Source organism: Odocoileus virginianus, chromosome 16, assembly GCF_023699985.2.
Source record: "Odocoileus virginianus isolate 20LAN1187 ecotype Illinois chromosome 16, Ovbor_1.2, whole genome shotgun sequence".
NCBI classification, from domain to species: Eukaryota; Metazoa; Chordata; class Mammalia; order Artiodactyla; family Cervidae; genus Odocoileus; species Odocoileus virginianus.
Window position 1 is genome coordinate 56,941,998 of NC_069689.1, and position 18,619 is coordinate 56,960,616.

At 49.4% G+C, this 18,619-nt stretch overlaps 1 protein-coding gene across 1 annotated transcript in view; it reads left to right on the forward strand.

The window, feature by feature from the left end:
• The window catches only part of RASGRF1 (Ras protein specific guanine nucleotide releasing factor 1), a 103,030-nt gene that overhangs the window by 78,595 nt on the left and 5,816 nt on the right, over positions 1 to 18,619 (forward strand). Inside the window, exons 21-25 of the mRNA XM_070478259.1 lie at positions 756 to 859; positions 2,334 to 2,418; positions 6,575 to 6,772; positions 10,512 to 10,591; positions 16,974 to 17,091. Of these exons, the coding sequence (XP_070334360.1) occupies positions 756 to 859; positions 2,334 to 2,418; positions 6,575 to 6,772; positions 10,512 to 10,591; positions 16,974 to 17,091 (585 nt within the window). The remainder of the gene's footprint in view (positions 1 to 755; positions 860 to 2,333; positions 2,419 to 6,574; positions 6,773 to 10,511; positions 10,592 to 16,973; positions 17,092 to 18,619) is intronic.

Genomic DNA, 18,619 nt, shown 5'->3' on the forward strand with positions numbered 1-18,619 from the left:
GCGGAGCAGGGACATCCGTGTTCCTGACTCTCCTCCCATGAGAGCCCAGTTACCCTTTCCGGATCCACCAGACTTTCCCAGAGGCCTCTAGGCTGCAGGCCTCCTCTTGTCTGATCCCAGCCATGGGGACATCACTTCCCTAGAGTGCTTCCTGAAGATTTCCCCAGTCGAGGGCTTGGGGAGTGGTCACCTTTAAACGTGGTGTCCATTGTGGCCCTGGGGCAGGGACTTGTACCCAGGACAAAGGCAAACAGCTGTGTTGTGGACACGGGTCAGAGGTACAGGAGGTTATTGCACCTGTGAGTCCTCCCCTAAGGAAATTTAAAAGGAAGTTCTGTGAAGCAGGTGTGGACAGACAGGACCAGAAGGAAGAAACAGGTTCCAGCCTGAATCAGACAGCCTGGGCTCTGTCCCCATCAACCTGGCTGAGCGCCTTGGGCTCATTAACCTCCAGACACCTTTGTGGTCTCACCTGTGTGTTGACGTAAGGATGATCTCATGAGTGACTAAAGCACAGCACAGGCCTACAGACACACACACACACACACACATGCACACACACAGACGGGGCACAGCAGATGATGGTTCCCAGCTCCCACCGTCCGCTGCTGGACAGTCTCCCAGGGAGGGGGGGCCTCCCCAGTCACGCCTCACCCTCCCACTTAGCAGAATCGAGATGGATGTTCCCTCTAGAAAGGGGCTCCAAAGCCAGAAGGGGCCCCTCGCGGGCCTGACTGGGACCTTGCTCCTCTCAGGCTGAAGGCGTGAAGGCCGAGCCCTTTGAAAACCACTCAGCCCTGGAGATTGCGGAGCAACTGACCCTGCTGGACCACCTCGTCTTCAAGAAGATCCCTTATGAGTGAGTGGGCATGGGTTCCAGCCCCCGCCTTCCTCCTCAGGCACCATCACAACTGAATCCCCCTCCTGAAGCATGTGCGCTAGATTTCCAGAGCTGCATGGTTGATGCTCCACAGAGAGAAGCATAAATGCATGTGCCGGCAGGGATGATGAAGGATTCCTGTCCCTTCCTGTCCCCAGGCTCCCTCCTTCCCTACCAACTGCACCTGTGCATGCACACACACCTGCACACATACACATGCACACATGCGCACACACACACATACACATGGATACGCACACACACAGTTTTCCAGAAGCATCTCTAACTCCGTGCTCCTTTTTTGGCGGTCTAGAAAGAGTATGTGTTCACATGTGTGCACGTATGTACGTGTGAGCAAATTTGTGCACACGCATGTGTATGTGTATGTGTGTATGCATGTGCAGGAATGGACTCTGGGGACAGCTCTGGCCTTTGAAGAAGCCCCAAGGCCTGATCCAAACCTCCTCTGGCCTGTAGTCAGTCACCCCCAGGTAGTCATAACTGTACCACCTACATGATTTATATCACATTTTCTTCATCTTCCCTGTGCCAGAATGGTATCTGTGAACACCGTCTTTACTAAGTACACTGTATCCCTGGCAGTGCACCAAGCCTTGAGGTTGTTTTCAGATTTCACTTTTATACTTAAAGGTGGAGGTCAAAAAGCCTCCTCATAACTAAATATATCTCTGGGTTTCTGACAAGTGTCCTAGAGTTGTTTCCTGAAATTGGAGTCACCGATTCTGAGGTCATAATTCATTGCAGGACTCCGGATCTCTGCCTTCTAGAAAGGTAGCCCCACCGGACACACACAGAGGCCCCCACTGACACGGGTGCTGCCCCCGCTGGTTGTGGAGTGTCAGCCTTTTATAAACCTGCCACATCTCCCAGGCGTAGAGGCAGTAGTTAATGCTCTCTCTTGCCCATGGAACTCTGTCACAGTCACTGTCAAATAAGGAGCTTGCCTGGAGGCCTGGACAGCCTGTGGTCCTGTAAGGTCGCCATTCCCAGAACATGCTGTGGCATGGCTTGTAGGCACCTTTATCCGTCTATCTGGCCCTTTCTGTGGCCTTCTGTCCTTCCTGTTCTGCAGACCAACGTCTGCAATGTGACTTTAAAATGGAGGGTTTTCCCTGTCAGAAGCAAGATCCAAAACCAGACCTGACGTGCTTTCAGCACCAAATCTCAGTTCGGCCTCTACATGACCCTGTAAGAGTATTGTCATTATTCCCATTTCACAGATGAGGAAACTGAGGCTCCAGGGGCTTAGCCAGAGCCACACAGCTGATATGGGGCACAACTAGACCTGACCCCAGGGTCCCCTCCTCTCAAAGGCTCTGCACAAAGTCACTTCCCAGTAATGACCACTTCAAAAAGCAGAGAACTCAGAAGAGAAATCAGTAAGAACAAACCTAACCCCACCCACTCTGGGTTTCTCCCTTACTTCCTACAGGGAGTTCTTCGGACAAGGGTGGATGAAATTGGAAAAGAATGAGAGGACCCCTTATATCATGAAAACCACTAAGCATTTCAATGATGTGAGTATAGGGGTGGGGGGTGCAGTGCCTTTTTCTTCAGGTTTCTCTTTGGTGGGACCCTCAGAACAGGCTATACACCTGCTAGATCCATAGCAGCTGGGTCCTCTCTGAGCCTGTGAATTATATGCAAAATAATTTCTTTCAAAGTTTACACCCATCCCAAAAGATGGGGCTGTCATCGCACTTTAGACATGAAGACACCAAGACTCTGAAAGGTAAATGCCTGAGTTCTCCTGACCTATGTCTGGTAGCTCATGGCCTTCCTCCCCTGCAAAGCCCCAGTCCTGGGGAAAATATCCCTTCCTGATTTCCCCACATCTGCGCTAGTTCCAGCACTTGCAACCACAGGGACCCGTCCACTCCTGGCCTCGTGACAACCTTAAGGGCGTCTGCACTTAGCATCTTCATTCCTTTGCATTTAATCATCAACACAAGAGCCTTTGATGGCTGGAAGTGGGAGCACATGATCCCACTTGTCCTGACTGCCTGGTCAAAGCCACATGACGCCAACCACAGCCAGGGGCGGACCCTCATCCCGGGAGGAAACACAGACAATCCAGGCTTCGGAGCTCGGAGAAGGAGCCCTGTCACGAACACGGCTGCAGAGTGGAAAGCAGCATGTGCGGCAGGAGAGAAGACGTGATGAAGTGGACGGGGCCCTCAGGAAACACACACGAGGCCTGAGTCTGACCACACCTGACTCACAACTCTAACCACAGCAGGAGGCAGCAAAAAAGTCCCTCTTCCCCCCCCCCCACCCTCCCCCACTGTGTGCCCAGGACTCAAGTAAGTAAAGGATGAGACGATGGAGCGAGCATTTATTACATGTTGACCATGTGCCAGGCACTGTGCTCAGGATTTCATCAGCCTCATCTTATTCTCTGTTATGGATGAAGAAACTAAGGTTTGAGGAGGTTAAATTTCATCCCCAGTCATCAGCAGGAGAGCCCACTTTGAACCCACACAATCCACCTCCTGCAGAGGACTGCCATCATCACTACCTGGCGTGTGGCCATCTCTGTTAAAAATTCACCTTTTTTTCAGGTGCACAGAATGGGCACCCCTTTGATGGTGATAATCATGGCCTGAAACTGGCTCTTAATCTCTCCCTAACACAGGGTTTGGTTTGGTTTTGTCTTTGCTGGGTTCCAGCCCTATTGGCCTTAATTCTTTGTCTTACCTTTTAAAACAAATCTTCTTTTAAATTTTTAAAATTTTATTTAATTTGTTTATTTTGGCCTCATTGGGTCTTGGTTGCTGCACCCTGGCTTTCTCTAGTTGGAGTGAGAATGAGGGCTATTCTTTGTAGTGGTGCATAGGCTTCTCTTGTTGCAAAGCACGGGCTCTAGAGCTTGGACTCAGTAGTTGTGGCACATGGCCTTCTTTGCCCAGTGGCATATGGGCTGTTTCCAGACCAGAGATCGAAACTGTGTCCCCTGCATTGGCAGGCAGATTCTCAACCACTGGACCACCAGGGAAGTCTTCTTGGTGTTATTGAATGGTACTGGCTGGGATCTCCAGGATCAGGGCTGAAACTGGTGTGAGTCAAATGAAGTGCTCAGGGACAAATTTAAGGAACTTCTCACCTTCAGGTGCATGCACTTGCACTCTGGGTGCCTCTAGACCTGGCCCCTGGACCACAGTCTTCAACAGAGATGGTGATAAGTGAATCCTGTTCTTGGTTTTCATCTCTATCAGTGTTAGTCACTCAGTTGTGTCCAACTCTTTGCCACCCCATGGACTGTAGCCCATAAGGCTCCTCTGTCCATGGAATTCTCCAGGCAAGAATACTGGAGTGGGTAACCATTCCCTTCTCCAGGTGATCTTCCTGACCCAGGGACTGAACCCAGGTCTGCCACATCGAAGACAGATTCTTTACTATCTGAACCACCTTAAAGAGTGCTTCTAATATTTCCCCATTTAGGATAAAATTTGTTTATCAAGTTAAGGAAATTCTTTTTCTTATTCCTTGTTTGCTAATAATGGTTTTTACCATAAATAAGTATTGCATTTTATCAACATTCTTCTGCATCTATTGAGATGGTCATATGGCTTTTCTCCTTTATTGATGTGATGAATGACAATTATACATTTTTCTCTAATAGTCAACATCCTTGCATTCCATGGACAAATCTAATATATTCATATTATATTAAACAAAAGGATGTGTACTTTTTCCTTCTTTTAAGGTTATCTTTATCTGGTGTTGGTATCAAGATTATACTACCTTCATAGAATAAACTAGCAAGTATTCCTTCATTCTCTCTTCTCTGGAAAATTTGACTAATCTATTCCTTTTTTAAAAAATTACATAACGTGTAAAACTGTTTTGAATTCAGTATTTTCTTTATGGAAAAGAAAATTTCCATTTAATTAAGGCTTATAATATGTGTGCTATTTTGTGCTATCATTCCTTCCTGATTCACTTCAGTAGTTTTCCATTCCTACATCATTTTATAACTCATTCTTATTTATGTACGTCCTTTAGAAATTTTTCTAAAGAAGAATATTTCTGGGTGGTAGAGCCCTATAATTTATATTCATCTATAAGTGTCCTCTTTATTTTTTAATAACAAGTCATGGTTTTTGTACTTTTTATTTTAAAACAATTGTAGACTCAAAGGAAATGCAAAGAAATGTACAGGCAAGGCCAGTATTTCCTGCTGCCCCAGTTCCTTGCAGTTCTAGTTCTCTGATGTTTGAGCTCCAGCTTCCACCACCTCCCCAACCCCTGGCTACTCCAAGTCCAGCCCTCATTTAGTTTGTTTGTGTATGTGTGATTATTTGCTTTGGAGGCAGGATAGAGGAGTCCTTGGATATGTGAACGAGACAAGGGTTGCCCCAAAGTGTGTGTCTTCTCCAAGCTTTAGTTGTATGGTGGGCGATTCCCTCAGACATTCACTCTTATTAACTGTTCTTCCAGATAAACTTTAGAATCACTTTGTCAGACTTTCAAGATAACTCCCATTGCATGTTTTATTGGATTGCATTAAACGTGCTTGTTAGTTTTGAAAAAAGATGTATTTACATTCCCATTTTGAACTCTAATCCTTTTCTTCCTTAATCAATCCTCTTATTACCTTTGACAACCTTATTTTTCATGGAGCATCCTACATAGTTCTCATTAAAGTTTCCAGGTAGGGACTTCCCTGGTGGTCAAGTGGTTAAGACTCCATGCTCCCAAAGCAGGGGGAGCAGGTTCCTGGTCGGGGAACTGAGATCCTACATGCCGTGTGACATGGCCAAAAAATAAATAAAAAACAATAAGAATAATAAAGTAATTAAAAAAAAAGTTTCCAGGTAATTTACAGGTTCCCACTGGTATTTTGAAGGTGATGTCTTTTTCATTGTATTTTCTAAGTGGTGCTGTTGTTCAGTCACTCAGTGGTGTCCAACTCTTTGCAACCCCAAGGACTGCTGCACATCAGGCTTCCCTGACCTCCACTCTCCCAGAGTTTGCTCAAACTCATGTCCATTGAGTCGGTGATACCATCCAAACATCTCATCCTCTACTGGCCCCTTCTCCTTCTGCTGTCAATCTTTTCCCCACATCAGGGTCTTTTCCAGTAAGTCAGTTCTTCACATAAGGTGGCGAAAGTATTGGAGTTTAAGCTTCAGCATCAGTCCTTCCAGTGTCAGTGTTGATTTTCTTTAGGATTGACTGGTTTGATCTCCTTGCTGTCCCAGGGACTCTCAAGAGTCTTCTCCAGCACAATTTGAAAGCATCAGTTCTTCAGCACTCAGCCTTCTTTATGGTCCAACTCTCCTATATGTACATGACTATTGGAAAAACCATAGCTGTGACTATACAGACCTTTGTCCGCAAAGTGATATCTCTGCTTTTTAATATGCTGTCTAGGTTTGTCATAGCTTTATTTACAAAGAGCAAGCCTCTATTAATCTCATGGCTGCAGTCACCATCTGCAGTGATTTTGGGGCCCAATTTGGTATTGCTACTATATTTTTAAAAGTTATTTTTGTATACTGAATCTTTAACCAGCTACCCTGATGAGCTCTGTTGGTTATTCTAGCAGTTTTCCAATTCATTCTTCTGGGAATTTTCAATCATTTCATCTGCAAATAATGGTGATTTATCATCTTTACAGTACTTATTCCCTTTACTTTTTTTCTCTTGTCCTATTGCATGGACTTAAAGATCAGTAACTTGATCGCTTCAGAAATCGTCCGCAACGAGGACATCAACGCGAGGGTGAGCACGATCGAGAAGTGGGTGGCCGTGGCCGACATATGCCGATGCTTACACAACTACAATGCTGTTTTGGAGATCACCTCATCCATGAACCGGAGCGCAATCTTCCGGCTGAAAAAGACTTGGCTTAAAGTCTCTAAGCAGGTACCAGCAGGAAGGTGGGATGGGCTGGGGCTGGGGCAGGGAGACCAGAGACCGCCACCATCCATAGGCGGATGAAGGACAGGGTGAGGGCCAACACTTCAGGTAAACTAGAGAACTCGTCTCCCGTTTCACCTGAGACCAGATATCAGGCCCACAGTGTGGCACTGGCACCTTGGGAGACTTTAATTCCCACTTGAATAGTCAGTACCTCAGAGTGGGACATATGACAGTAATTGTTGCTCCCAACACGCTGCTCCTTGAGTTGGGACAAAGGAGTGGTGACTTTTTGGGGATCTCAGTCCAAACCTGCAGGTTACCAAGATGGTGGTCAGATGATCCTGCAAGTCCTCTCCTCAGACTTTGATTTCACAGCCCTTCTGGCCCTGAGAGAGTTAACTTGTCCCTGTTACCCATTAGACAGTTGCTGATCTTATATATGAACTTAACAGTTATTCACTCAGAACCTGGTTCTGAAAAACCTTAAGGCAGTGTCTTCCTCAGGAGTAAAGCTCTATGCCCTGGGGTCATGAGGAGACAGCTCTTCTGAGAGGAGGCGTTTGGGCCACCTCCTAGGTGCACTGGATGTCTCTGAAAGCTGGACAGGGACCACCAGGGGTCAGGGGATGCCTCCAAAGGCATCAGTAATATAGTGTCTGGTCTTACAGCCAAGGTGAGCTGTGTGGGGCCCAGGGTCTCCAAGGAGCCTGCTTCATCTGGGCCATTCTGAACTGGCATGCTGTGTCCCCTCATGGTTCTGTTCATCACCCGCTCCTCACTACTCTTCTGATGCCAATGACAGCTCATGTTTCCGTGCCCCAGGGAGGCAGCAGGTCCATAAATCCCTCCTCTTTAGATAAACAGCCAGACTCAGGATATCCTGGGACATCTCTGCTGCCCTTCCACTGCCAACCAGTCACTCCAGCTCCAGATGACAGCAGGACTGCAGAGCACCCCTACCATCCACACCTCACCCAGTGAGGCTGGGCCACTTGCTTAGCACACAGGGATGCCGGGCTCAGGACAAAAGCTGGAAGATGCCTCCCTTGCCAGTGGAAGAACAGGGGCTGGCAGTGCAGGAGCTCAGGGAAGCAGGCCACATCTGTTCACCTCATGAACTCTTGGAGTCTGAGGTTGAGCGAGGCTGCCATAGAACCTCCAGGTCACCTAGGCTGTTCAGTCTGTCGAGATTCAAACATGGCTATGGGCAGAGTCCGAGTGACCCATTTCAGGTCAGCATCTTTCTTCTTCTACCCTGTTCCATCAGAATGATGTTATCTTTTCCAGAGGCCCTCTGACCAGGCTTTGTTTTCCCATCCCACTGGGGGTTTGGGAATTTTTTGGCTTCATTCTCTACATCATCTTTGTCATAGAGTTGGGAGGAAATTGCCTAGACCATCCTGAAGTCTTTCTCTTAGGAGAGTGCAACTTGAGGGCAGTTAGATGGCAAGGTGTGTGATCTGGCCTGCCTCCAGGATGTCATTCAAGACATAGTGCCAGCCAGTGTGTGCATGTGCTCAATCGTGTCCGACTCTTTGAGACCCATGGACTATAGCCCACCAGGCTCCTCTGTCCATGGAATTCTTCAGGCAAGAATTCTGGAGTGTGTTGCCATGCCCTCCTCCAAGGGATCTTCCCAACCCAGGGATCAAACCTGCATCTCTTATATCCCCTGCATTGGCAGGTGGGTTCTTTACCACTAGCACCAAAAAAAGGCTGAGCACCATAAAATTGATGTTTTCAAATTGTGGTGCTGGAGAAGACTCTTGAGAGTCCCTTGGACAGCAAGGAGATCAAACCAGTCAATCCTAAAGGAAATCAACCCTGGATATTCATTGGAAGGACTGATGCTGAAGCTGAAGTTCCAATACTTTGGCCACCTGATATGAAGAGCTCACTCATTGGAGAAGTCTCTGATGCTGGGAGAGATTGAGGGCAGGAGAAGGGGACAACAGAGGATGAGATGGCTAGGTAGCATCAACGACCCAATGGACATAAGAAACTCCAGGAGATAGTGTAGGACACAGGAGTCTGGCATGCTGCAGTCCATGGGGTTGCAAAGAGTCAGACACAACTTAGCAACTGAAAAACAATGACAACGAGCATGGTGATGCCTCACCTGGAGCTTTGTGAGTGTGTAACTGCTGTGTCACCCACAATTCTGGACTATCTGAATGAGTATTGCCCCTAAGGAACATCTGGACCCACCCTTCCATCTTCTGTATGTGTGTTGAGTGTGAACTTGCCTATGGATGCATTGAGTATGGAGGCAACAGAGCCCACCAAGTGCTCTGACCCTCAGTCCCCACATCTGGCCTCAGCAGCATCTCATTTCTCTGCAGGTGGAGGGGACAGAAGAGGAAGCGAGGGCACAGCTCTGGAAAGAGGCCAAGTGCAGGAGGGTGGATGGGAGCCTGGGGTGGAGGTTGGCCTGGGCATCTGAGAGCAGCCATCTTGAAAGCAGGATCATCCACCCTTGGCCTGATGGGGCTTCTTCCTTCCTAACATGTGTCTCTTTCATCAGACCCAGAATACATTTTTGCTTTGAGCAGGATTGCTCCAAACTAGGTGACCACATTTCTAATTGACATGGAGGGACCAGCCTGGAGGGACGGTGTGTTTTGCCATTCTCTCTCCTTGAAGAGCAACACTGATCTCTTCTTCCATCCAAATGAAGACTTGGCTTATTGTTTTCTGTGGGTAGGTTTCTCATATAAAAATTAATCCTATGGTGCACGGCAGGTCTCTGGCCTGATTTCTCAACCATGTTCTGGATCTTGAGGCTTGGTGCTAGAAAGGAAGTCACTACTCATCTCATCATTTTATAAATGAGGGCGCTGAGGAGCTCCGAGGTGAGGGACTTTCCCCAGGTCGTGCGGGGGAAGAAGCACAAAGCCAGGCTCAACCCAGGACACGCTCCGCAGCACCCACCTGGACCCTTAAGACAAACACCAACCACCTGAGTGGCTCCACCTACTATGTGGGCGGGGCCTGCCTTGGTTGTTTGGCAGAGAGGACCCTCTGCTGCAGACTTTACTCTGCTCCATCATGGTCTTTTCTTCTTTGATGATAAGTTTATTCACCATCTTTTTTTTTCTTGATTATTAAATTCATGTGCTAAGCTGTTTCACTCCTGTCTGACTCTTTGCAACCCTATAGACTGTAGCCCACCACGCTCCTCTGTCCATGGGACTCTCAGGCAAGAATACTGGAGTGGGTTGCCATGCCCTTCTCCAGAGAATCTTCCCTACCCGGGGATCAAACCTGAGTTTCTTATGTCTCCTGCATTGGCAGGCAGGTTCTTTACCACTAGTGCCACCTGGGAAGCCTGTTAAATTTGGGTGGTGCCCCTAATATATAAAAGTGAAGGTGTGAGGAGATGGTCACATCCTTTGGGTACAGTGATGAGAAAGGTCATGATGGTGAAACATCAGTGATGCCCTGTTCTGGGTCCGGCTGTCTGGAGTTACCCATCACATCCTTCCCAACAACCCAGATCTCAGGACCCCAGCACTTGGACCCTCCTGGCCCCACCCACAGTTTCTGAAAGATGTATGAACATGGGTACACAAAGCAAAGATCTTTGTCTACCTCCTCATGAGTTCAGGATCAAGTTGCTAGACCCAGGAAGTCCCTGAACCCACCTGCCCCATCTCAAGATGGAACAAGGCCCTGGCCCTGGGCCAGAGCCGCAGGCTTTGATCTGTGCTGTGTGCTAGTAAATGCTTCTCATTCCTTCCAGACTAAAGCTTTGATTGACAAGCTCCAAAAGCTTGTGTCATCAGAGGGCAGATTTAAGAATCTGAGAGAAGCTCTGAAAAAGTAAGTTGTGTGTCATTTTGTCACCATTATTTTTTAAATCATAGAACTGCATTGCAGTGGCGTTCGTGTGCCTCACCTGGCCGGAACAGGAGGCCTGTCTGTCTGTCTGTCCATCTGTCTGCCCACAAGACCAACCCCTACACATCCCCAGACCCCCAGGGCAGGTCAGCTTTGTCCTCCATCATCTCCCAAAGAAAACTCATGGTGTTGGGGCATTTCCAGAGAGGACACAGGAATAGTCTTGAGAAGTGTGGTAGGTGTGATGGCAATTATAGAGGTGCCGGATTCCTTGATTCCAAAATGCACATTTTATTTTATATTTTACCATTTCTGATGTCAGACTACATCTCATAGTCAATGCGTTTATTTCATATGATTACATTTCCTTTTTGTACTTGATAATTAGTCATCAAAACAAGAGTGCGTTTTACAGACAACGGCATCTTGGAATCAAACAAATACGATTTTACTAATAATTGACACTTTACAGTTTGCAAAGTTGGTGACTTCCCTGGCCCCGTTAACACTGCCCAGGAGGTGAACCTTCTCAACCTCGGTCCTCTTGTCCTTTTGTTGTTGTTAAGTCGCTCAGGCATGTCTGACTCTTTTTGACCCCGTGGACTCACAGTCTCCTCTCTTCATGAGATTGCCCAGGCAAGAATACTGGGTTTCCATTTCCTTCTCCAGGGCATGTTCCCAACCCAGGTACTAAACCCGCATCTCCTGCATTGGCAGGCAGGTTCTTTTACATTTTTTTCCCCAGTCTTGGGGCATGTGGAATATTAGTTCCCTGACCAGGGATCAAACCACACCACCTGCAGTGGAAGTGTGGAGTCTTAACCACTCAACCGCCAAGGAAGTCCCTAGACCAGGATAGTTTTTGTGGTAAGGGCTGTCCTGTGCATGAAAGAATGCAAACCTGACCTCTACGCATGGGACCAGTGCCCCTGTCCCTCCCACCCCCGCCGAGTTATGAGGACCAGGAAGGTCTCCAGACATGGCCAGATACCCTCAGGGAGGCACAATTGCCCCCACTGAGAACCACATTGTGAGACAAAAATCTCCTGTGATGTTTGTCCAGACAAGGACACTGAGGAGCTAGTGGCTGGCCAGAGGATTGGGGGAAATGGTGACAGAGCCAGGCCTTGACCTAAGCCGGTGCCCTGTGGTTTGCCTGAGAGGCCAGGCCAGCTGTCTTTGGGCAGCAGTGACTTGACCCCTTGTCACATGCCGAGGCTGCACACTCACCTGAAACATGGGTTTGCTGTCACTCTCGTTAGATGCTCACTTGGGGTTCCTCCACTAGTCTCTGCCTCTGTGTTCCTATTGGACACTCGAGCACATGGCCTGTTGGGCTGGCCCTCACCCTTGCTCTCGGTTCCTATGTGGCCACTTGCTGGACCTTCCAGTGCCTGGGAGATCCCAGGGCCTTGGCTCCAATGGAGCCCGGGAGCGCCTCTCCTCCTTTCCAAGAGGGACCCCATGACCACTGCCCACACCAGGCCCGCTAAAGCCCCCAGCACCTGGGGATAGAACCCATCACACCTCCAGCCCCTCTAGTGACTTCAGCACCCCACACCCCCACCCTGCCAGCCCCGTCCACCTTTCTCATTTCTCTCCTGTCATCCCTGGTGTGTCCCTCGTGCCAGCTCTGTGTCCCATCGCCTTGACCATCATCTCCACTTTGTTTGTGTCCTCAGACAGATGTTCCACCCATCTGTGTTGTCCGGCCGTGTCTCCTCCGCCCGGGCTCCGCGAGCCCCCGTGGACTGTGCTTGTGGGGAGCTGCCCCCCGCATTCACCAACCTGTCCGTCCGTCCGTCCGTCCGTCCGTCCGCCCCCAGGTGCTGCTCCATCCTCCTCCTTCACATGGCTTCCTCGCCCAGCGCCGCCACAGCCTCACCGCCTCCGTGGTCCCCATTCTGTCTGCGTCCCCATCCTGACTGTCTCCCCGCTTTCAGGTTCCCGTGGGCTTGTGTAAGTGCCTCTCCTAGACGCCTCTTCACCCAGCCATGCAGGGCACAGGTGGCCTTCAGGCGTTCTGGCCGCTGAGACCTTTATGCAAACCAGGTTCCTGCCTTACGGAGATGCAGGCCAGGCCAGGCAGGGGAAGGACAGGTTGGGACGTGTGTTTATCCCCCTTTAATCCGGAAGCACCGAGATTTATGCATAAAGCAGCAGTATGTGAAGACTTGGGGGTCATCTCACCGGGCGAGGGGCAGAGGTCAGAGGGCATGAGGTGGTGGGTGGGCATAGTTGGTGAGTCGCCCAGACAAGGAGCTCATGATGGGCCTCACCGTGTGGGTCCGTGGGTCCTCAGACCTGTTCTGATGTCCTGGGTGTCCTTTTGAGTCTGTCATCATAATATGCAGCCTTGTGCAGCACCCAGGCTAGCACATGGCCCTTTAGCTTTACCAGCCAAGACTGCACCCCCAAATCCTACCTCCTGTCCCCAGCTACTCTCTTAAATATCTCCTGGGCCACCTACAAGGCTTGCTGTGTGCACCCCATCAGTCCGCTGCCCCAGTGCCCCCACATGGACGTGATCTCCCCCTTCTCCTTCCTCAAACCACACCCTGGTGAAACCCACAAGACTGTCCCCTCCTATCATCCACCAAGTGACCAGAAGCTGCCCACAGCTCCACTCAAAACATTTTGCTGTAAAATTTGGTTACAATCTCTTGAGGGGCCAGTTCCAGCTTTGCCCATCTGTGTAATCTTAACCCAGCAGATGCTTGCTCATTGGCACATCTGTCTTTAGTTTGAATAGTGCCTGTGAAGGGCACGCAGGAGCCAGGCTCTCGCTGCTTCTGTCACAGCCCTTCCCCTCTATTCCCCTAAGTGGAGGATGGGAACAACTCTGGGGGAGCAAGTCTGCTGGCCGACCAGCAGGCCACCCCATGCGACCTCCTGATGGTGTGGACATCCATCTATGTATGTGAATGTGATGGATCCACAGTCCTGGAGTTTCAGGGGCTCCAACAAGAGCAAATATCTGTTTGCATCTTTATTTTCAGCCTGTGGCCACAGAGCGAAGCCCAGTCTCTTGCTCATGAAACTACAGAGCAGGTAGAATCCAGGTGGCAAAAACCAATGTTGGATTCTGAGCCCCACCCCACTCCTAATCCATTACCAAAAAAAATATTTCCCCAAACTCTGAGGACCTGATTTCCCTGCACCACATACCAGAACTGTTGGTCCTGACCCCAGGGATTCCAGCCCAGCCCCTGGTGTCCCTCATCCCCTCGAGAAAGAGAGGAGATTCCAGACTGGATGCTTGTAAGAGAGGGCAGTCCATCCCACAGCCAGGGGTGGGGTTTGGGGACAGAGCAGAGGGTGACCCCTGCTTGTCACCACCCCTTTCCTGGGGTTCAGTGGAGAAACCCATCAGGCAGCTGCATCTTGCTTTCAGTCGCTGGTGCCAGCTCATTTCTTTCATCCCCTTTGACATCATCAGGAATTTCTTGGCAGAAACATCAGGCTTGGGGGCCCCAAACAATCATAGATAAGATCCAGGTGCCAGGAGTCACCAGGTGTTGGCATACATGTCTAGGTGCTGCCTGGGAAACCAGAAGCAGCTTTTAGACTGGGGGGTGGGCACTTTCTTTCTGCTCCCTAGAACGTCAGGTGCAGGCATGTGAGGGCTCTGCCCCCACCCACAACAGCCTTGTTGGCCAGGCCCTGATGCAAGGCAAGTTGGACCCCACCCAACAGGCCAGATGCCCACGTGGAGAGTTCAGAACTAGCCACACGTTGGGTGTTTTGCCCACACAAAGCCCCCACTGTGCTTCCCGGTACACTCAGATGCTCAGCATGGTCTGTGTCCACACAGTACTGCCCTTTGGGGGCCCTCCTCCAGCCTTCTCTGCCCCCACCGCCCCCTACTCTGGCCACTCTGACAACACCATATATTTCCCTCATGGCTCTGGACTCGGGTGGGTGTGTGTGTGTGTGTGTGTGTGGTGTGTGTGTGTGTGTGTGTGTGTGTGTGTGTGTACATGACTGAATGAAGTGTGCTGTTCCCTAAAGCCCCTCACTATGCAGGTGATGAACAAGAACAGAGTCCGGGACTGGCGGTGCCACATGCAAGTGACTAAATTGCCTGCCCATCATCTTTCCACACTTGGATCATAACCCCCCGTAAATCATTCAGGGAAATCACCGAGTGGCCCGAGGACCCCAGATATTTTTTCACTGATCTGGGTGGTCAGGACCCCGTGAGGCATTCAGAAACATCCTGCTTCCTTCAGTCATTCACAGTCAGTGAGCAGTCACTTGGCCTTCCCTCTGCCTCTGTCCGAGATAAGAGGTCCTCCAAGCTCTCCAGGCTGCCTGGTGCCCACCAAGGGCAGGAGGAATAGAGCACCCCCAGAACCCACCAGTCAGCCCTACAGCCCCAGAATGGCTTCTCAGACCTTTGAACTCTTTCTCCATCAGATCCACCAGCCTGTGCTTCAGATTTGGAGTTTGATGGAAAACCAGGCATGTATTGGGTTGGCCAAAAAGATGATTCTGGTTTTTCCATAAGATGTTAAAAACCGGAACAAACTTTTTGGCCCACCCAATAATAATCATGGACTATTAATGGCCGGAAGGACTCAGAGAGGTCTGCCAGTGACAGCATGATTCTTGCTTTTTTTTTTTTTTCCCCTTTTTCACAACCTGCAGGAAAGAAAAAAATAAAATTATATTTGACAGTGTTACCCTGTATACAAATGCATATATACCTAACGGGGACAAAAATGTCTCAAAGCAATTTTAGACCGTGCAATGAACTCAGATATTCCCTGTTCTCTCTTTTTCAAAACTTTTTAAAAAATCTGATCAACACTCACCAAATTGATTTTAACACCCCATGAGTCAAGAGTGACAGTTCAAATAATATTTCTCTTCTCCACTGTTTCTCAAACTCCAAAAATCCACCTCCCTTAAGACTTTGCCATACTCGTGTCAGCTGTATTTGCTTGTACTTAATAGGCTCCTTTAAATTAACTATTTCCCAGAAATAAATATTTAAATTTATTTTCTTTATTTGAAGAAGAAAAACTATCATGACAGCAAATGGGAAACCAGCGTATTTGCCATAAATATATATGGTTACCATAAAAAATAAATACAGTGAAAACAAAACAAAACAATATTATTAAATTCTTACCAGACCCTGATGTATGCCAAGGTTCTGATCCTTAATGAGTCCTGTTAGTGTTTGTTCAAAAAAGAAAAGAAGAGTGAGGGAAATGGCAAGTGTTAGGAAGTGTCAAAACCATGATGCTGATACTCATGATGCTGGGTGGTGGGGGTGAAAATCACATGTTTATCATCATATGAATCGATTTATCTAAACAGTGTCTGAGCATCACCTAAAATCAACTCTCAAATCACCTAGAATTGTCTCAGCTAATATGAGCGCTGTTGTGCAGGGGAGCCTGAGAACCAGAGGGAAAGATTTGGTTCAGGGTCACACAGCTAGCAGACAGGGGGCTGAGACCAGGTTCTGTCCTTGCTCTACCATCCTCCCTGTCTTGACCCCCTCTGGAGAGGCAGAGTTCCCACCAGGAGACAGAGGTGAGATGGGCTAGAAAAGGAGGGTCGCTGCAGCTGTGTGCTGAGCTGAGAGGAGCCTGTAGAGCGTGTGGGGAGTCCCTCGAGGGAGTTGTAAGGAGCTCTGCCGGGGCAGAGTGACCACCGGAGGCATCACAGCATCACCCCCTGACCCAGCACCCCGTCAGAGGCGCCAGGCGGGGCGTGGAGGACCAGTGACTGGAACCCCTGCTTCAGAGCCACAGATCAGAGAGGCCTGGCCCGTCCCCCACAAAGGCTGTCAACCCCCGCCCAGACCACATCCAGGACGGAGGTCTCAGGCAGCAGCGCCTTCTGTGCTGGTAGCTCAGTGCCTGGGGGGGCAGAGGTCCCAGTGGGGCGAGAAACAAAGGCAGAGACATCTCCGGGAGAGAGTGTCTGGGGTAACTGGCGGGAATGGGGGTGGCGCTACAAGGCACCCCCCAGACATGATTCTGGGATGGGGTTGTGATGGAGCGTTTCAGGGGAGAGACAGAAAAGAGAGCCTGGCTGGGGCTGGTGGCCAAGCCCCAGGACTCCATCTGGGAGAGGGAGCAGACAGGTAGAGGGGGACCTTCAGGCTTGGGGTGGGAAGGGATCGTCCACGGAGAAGCCCTAGCTGGCACCATGTCACCCCCACCATCTGGAGGACTGACCCTCTCGCCCAGCTGGTAATTCAGGCCCAAGCGCTACTGTTAACTCTTGGCGAATAGAAACCCCTTTCCGTCCAGCAAAGCGAGCGACCCACAGGGGTGTGTCTGTTCTTGGGAGAGGCGCCAGCGTTTTAAGTGAAAAACCTCTGTCAATGCCGTTTGCTTCAAAGTTGTGACCCGCCCTGTGTCCCTTACCTGGGGATGTACCTCACTGACCTGGCCTTCATCGAAGAGGGTACGCCCAACTACACGGAGGACGGCCTGGTCAACTTCTCCAAGATGAGAATGGTGAGTTCCCCACAGCAGGGGGGGGGCAGGGGCAGGGGGACATCAAAACCCGAGCCCAGGCCCACCAGAGCTCTGCCTCCAGGAGCAGGCCTCCAGGCCTGGCCGACTGGCGGGGAGCCTGAGCCCAGCTCCTCCTGTAAGAAGAGACACCCCCTTAAGTGGCGGTTAGCATTGACCTGCCCTGAGCCAGCTGTACCTCCATCCCCTCCTCTAACGCCTGTAGGCTGAGGAGTGGGTGTTGTCTAACTCACAGGGGAGCAGGCTGAAGCTGGGAGTGATCCAGGACCAGCCCAAGATCACCCCTAAGTAAAGGGCAGAGCCGGATCTGGGGCTCTGTGTGACTCCAAAAGGTGTATCTTTATTCCAAGCCCATCCAGTGTCGTTCAGATAAGCACTTGCTTTTTTTTTTTTAACTTTATTTTATTTATTTTTGACTCTGTTGGGTCTTCATTGCTACACATGGGTTTTCTCTAGTTGCGGTGCACAGGCGTCCCATCGCAGTGGCTTCTCTTGCTGCAGAACACAGGTTCTCAGGCACACGGGCTTCAGTAGTTGCAGCTCATAGCTCTAAGCACAGGCTCAGTAGTTGTGGCACATGGGCATATTTGCCCCAAGGAATGTGGGATCTTTCCAGACCAGGGATCAAACCTGTGTCCCCTGAATTGACAGGCAGATTCTTAACCACTGGACCATAAGGGAAGTCCTAAATAAGCCCTTGCTTTATGTGGCCTCAGCAGAATCATTTCTGCAACACCTCCTAAGCAAGTAGGTTTCCAATTTCCCCAGGGAAATCTAGGACCTGGGAAGGGAGATGAAGACCCCTTTCCAGTAGGGAGCCTTGTTTGTACCCATCCTTCTCCCCTGTTGTCTCCAGCCAGAGAGCCTCTTTTTGTATTGGTTCTATGTCATGGGCTTCCTCCTAAGGTTTTGTTTAATTGGTAAGATTTCTCTATCAAGGGCAAGTTGGCAGCACTGTCCTAGTGGCAGGATGAGGAGACTTTGTGTGGTCTTGCACAGCATGGGCACATGGAAAGTGGCCTTTAGCTGTTGCTGGAGTTGAGGGGAGCTGTTTTAGGATGTTGGATAAGCTGGCACCACTGATCAAGTGATGTTTCTCTCTCAATCACATACTGTAATTTTTGTTGTTGTTCAGTCCTTAAGTCGTGTCTGACTCTTTGTGACCCCATGGACTGCAGCACACCAGGCTTCCCTGTCCTTCACCGTCTCCCAGAGTTCACTCGAACTCAAGCCCATTGAGTCAGTGGTGCTATCTAATCATCTCATCCTCTGCCACCCCCTTCTCTTCCTGCCTTCAATCTTTCCCAGCATCAAGGTCATCAGGATTTTTTTTTTAGCAATAAAATCACTCATTTATTTTCACTACTTAAAGAAAATGATTGGTAATTTTCTCTTAAAGAAAATGATTGGTAATTTTCTCTTACTATATTATCTGTGAGTCTTTAAAATAATTTTCATCATCTTTAGTGTGATCTGGCTGAATATATATTTTACATTTTAAATATACATC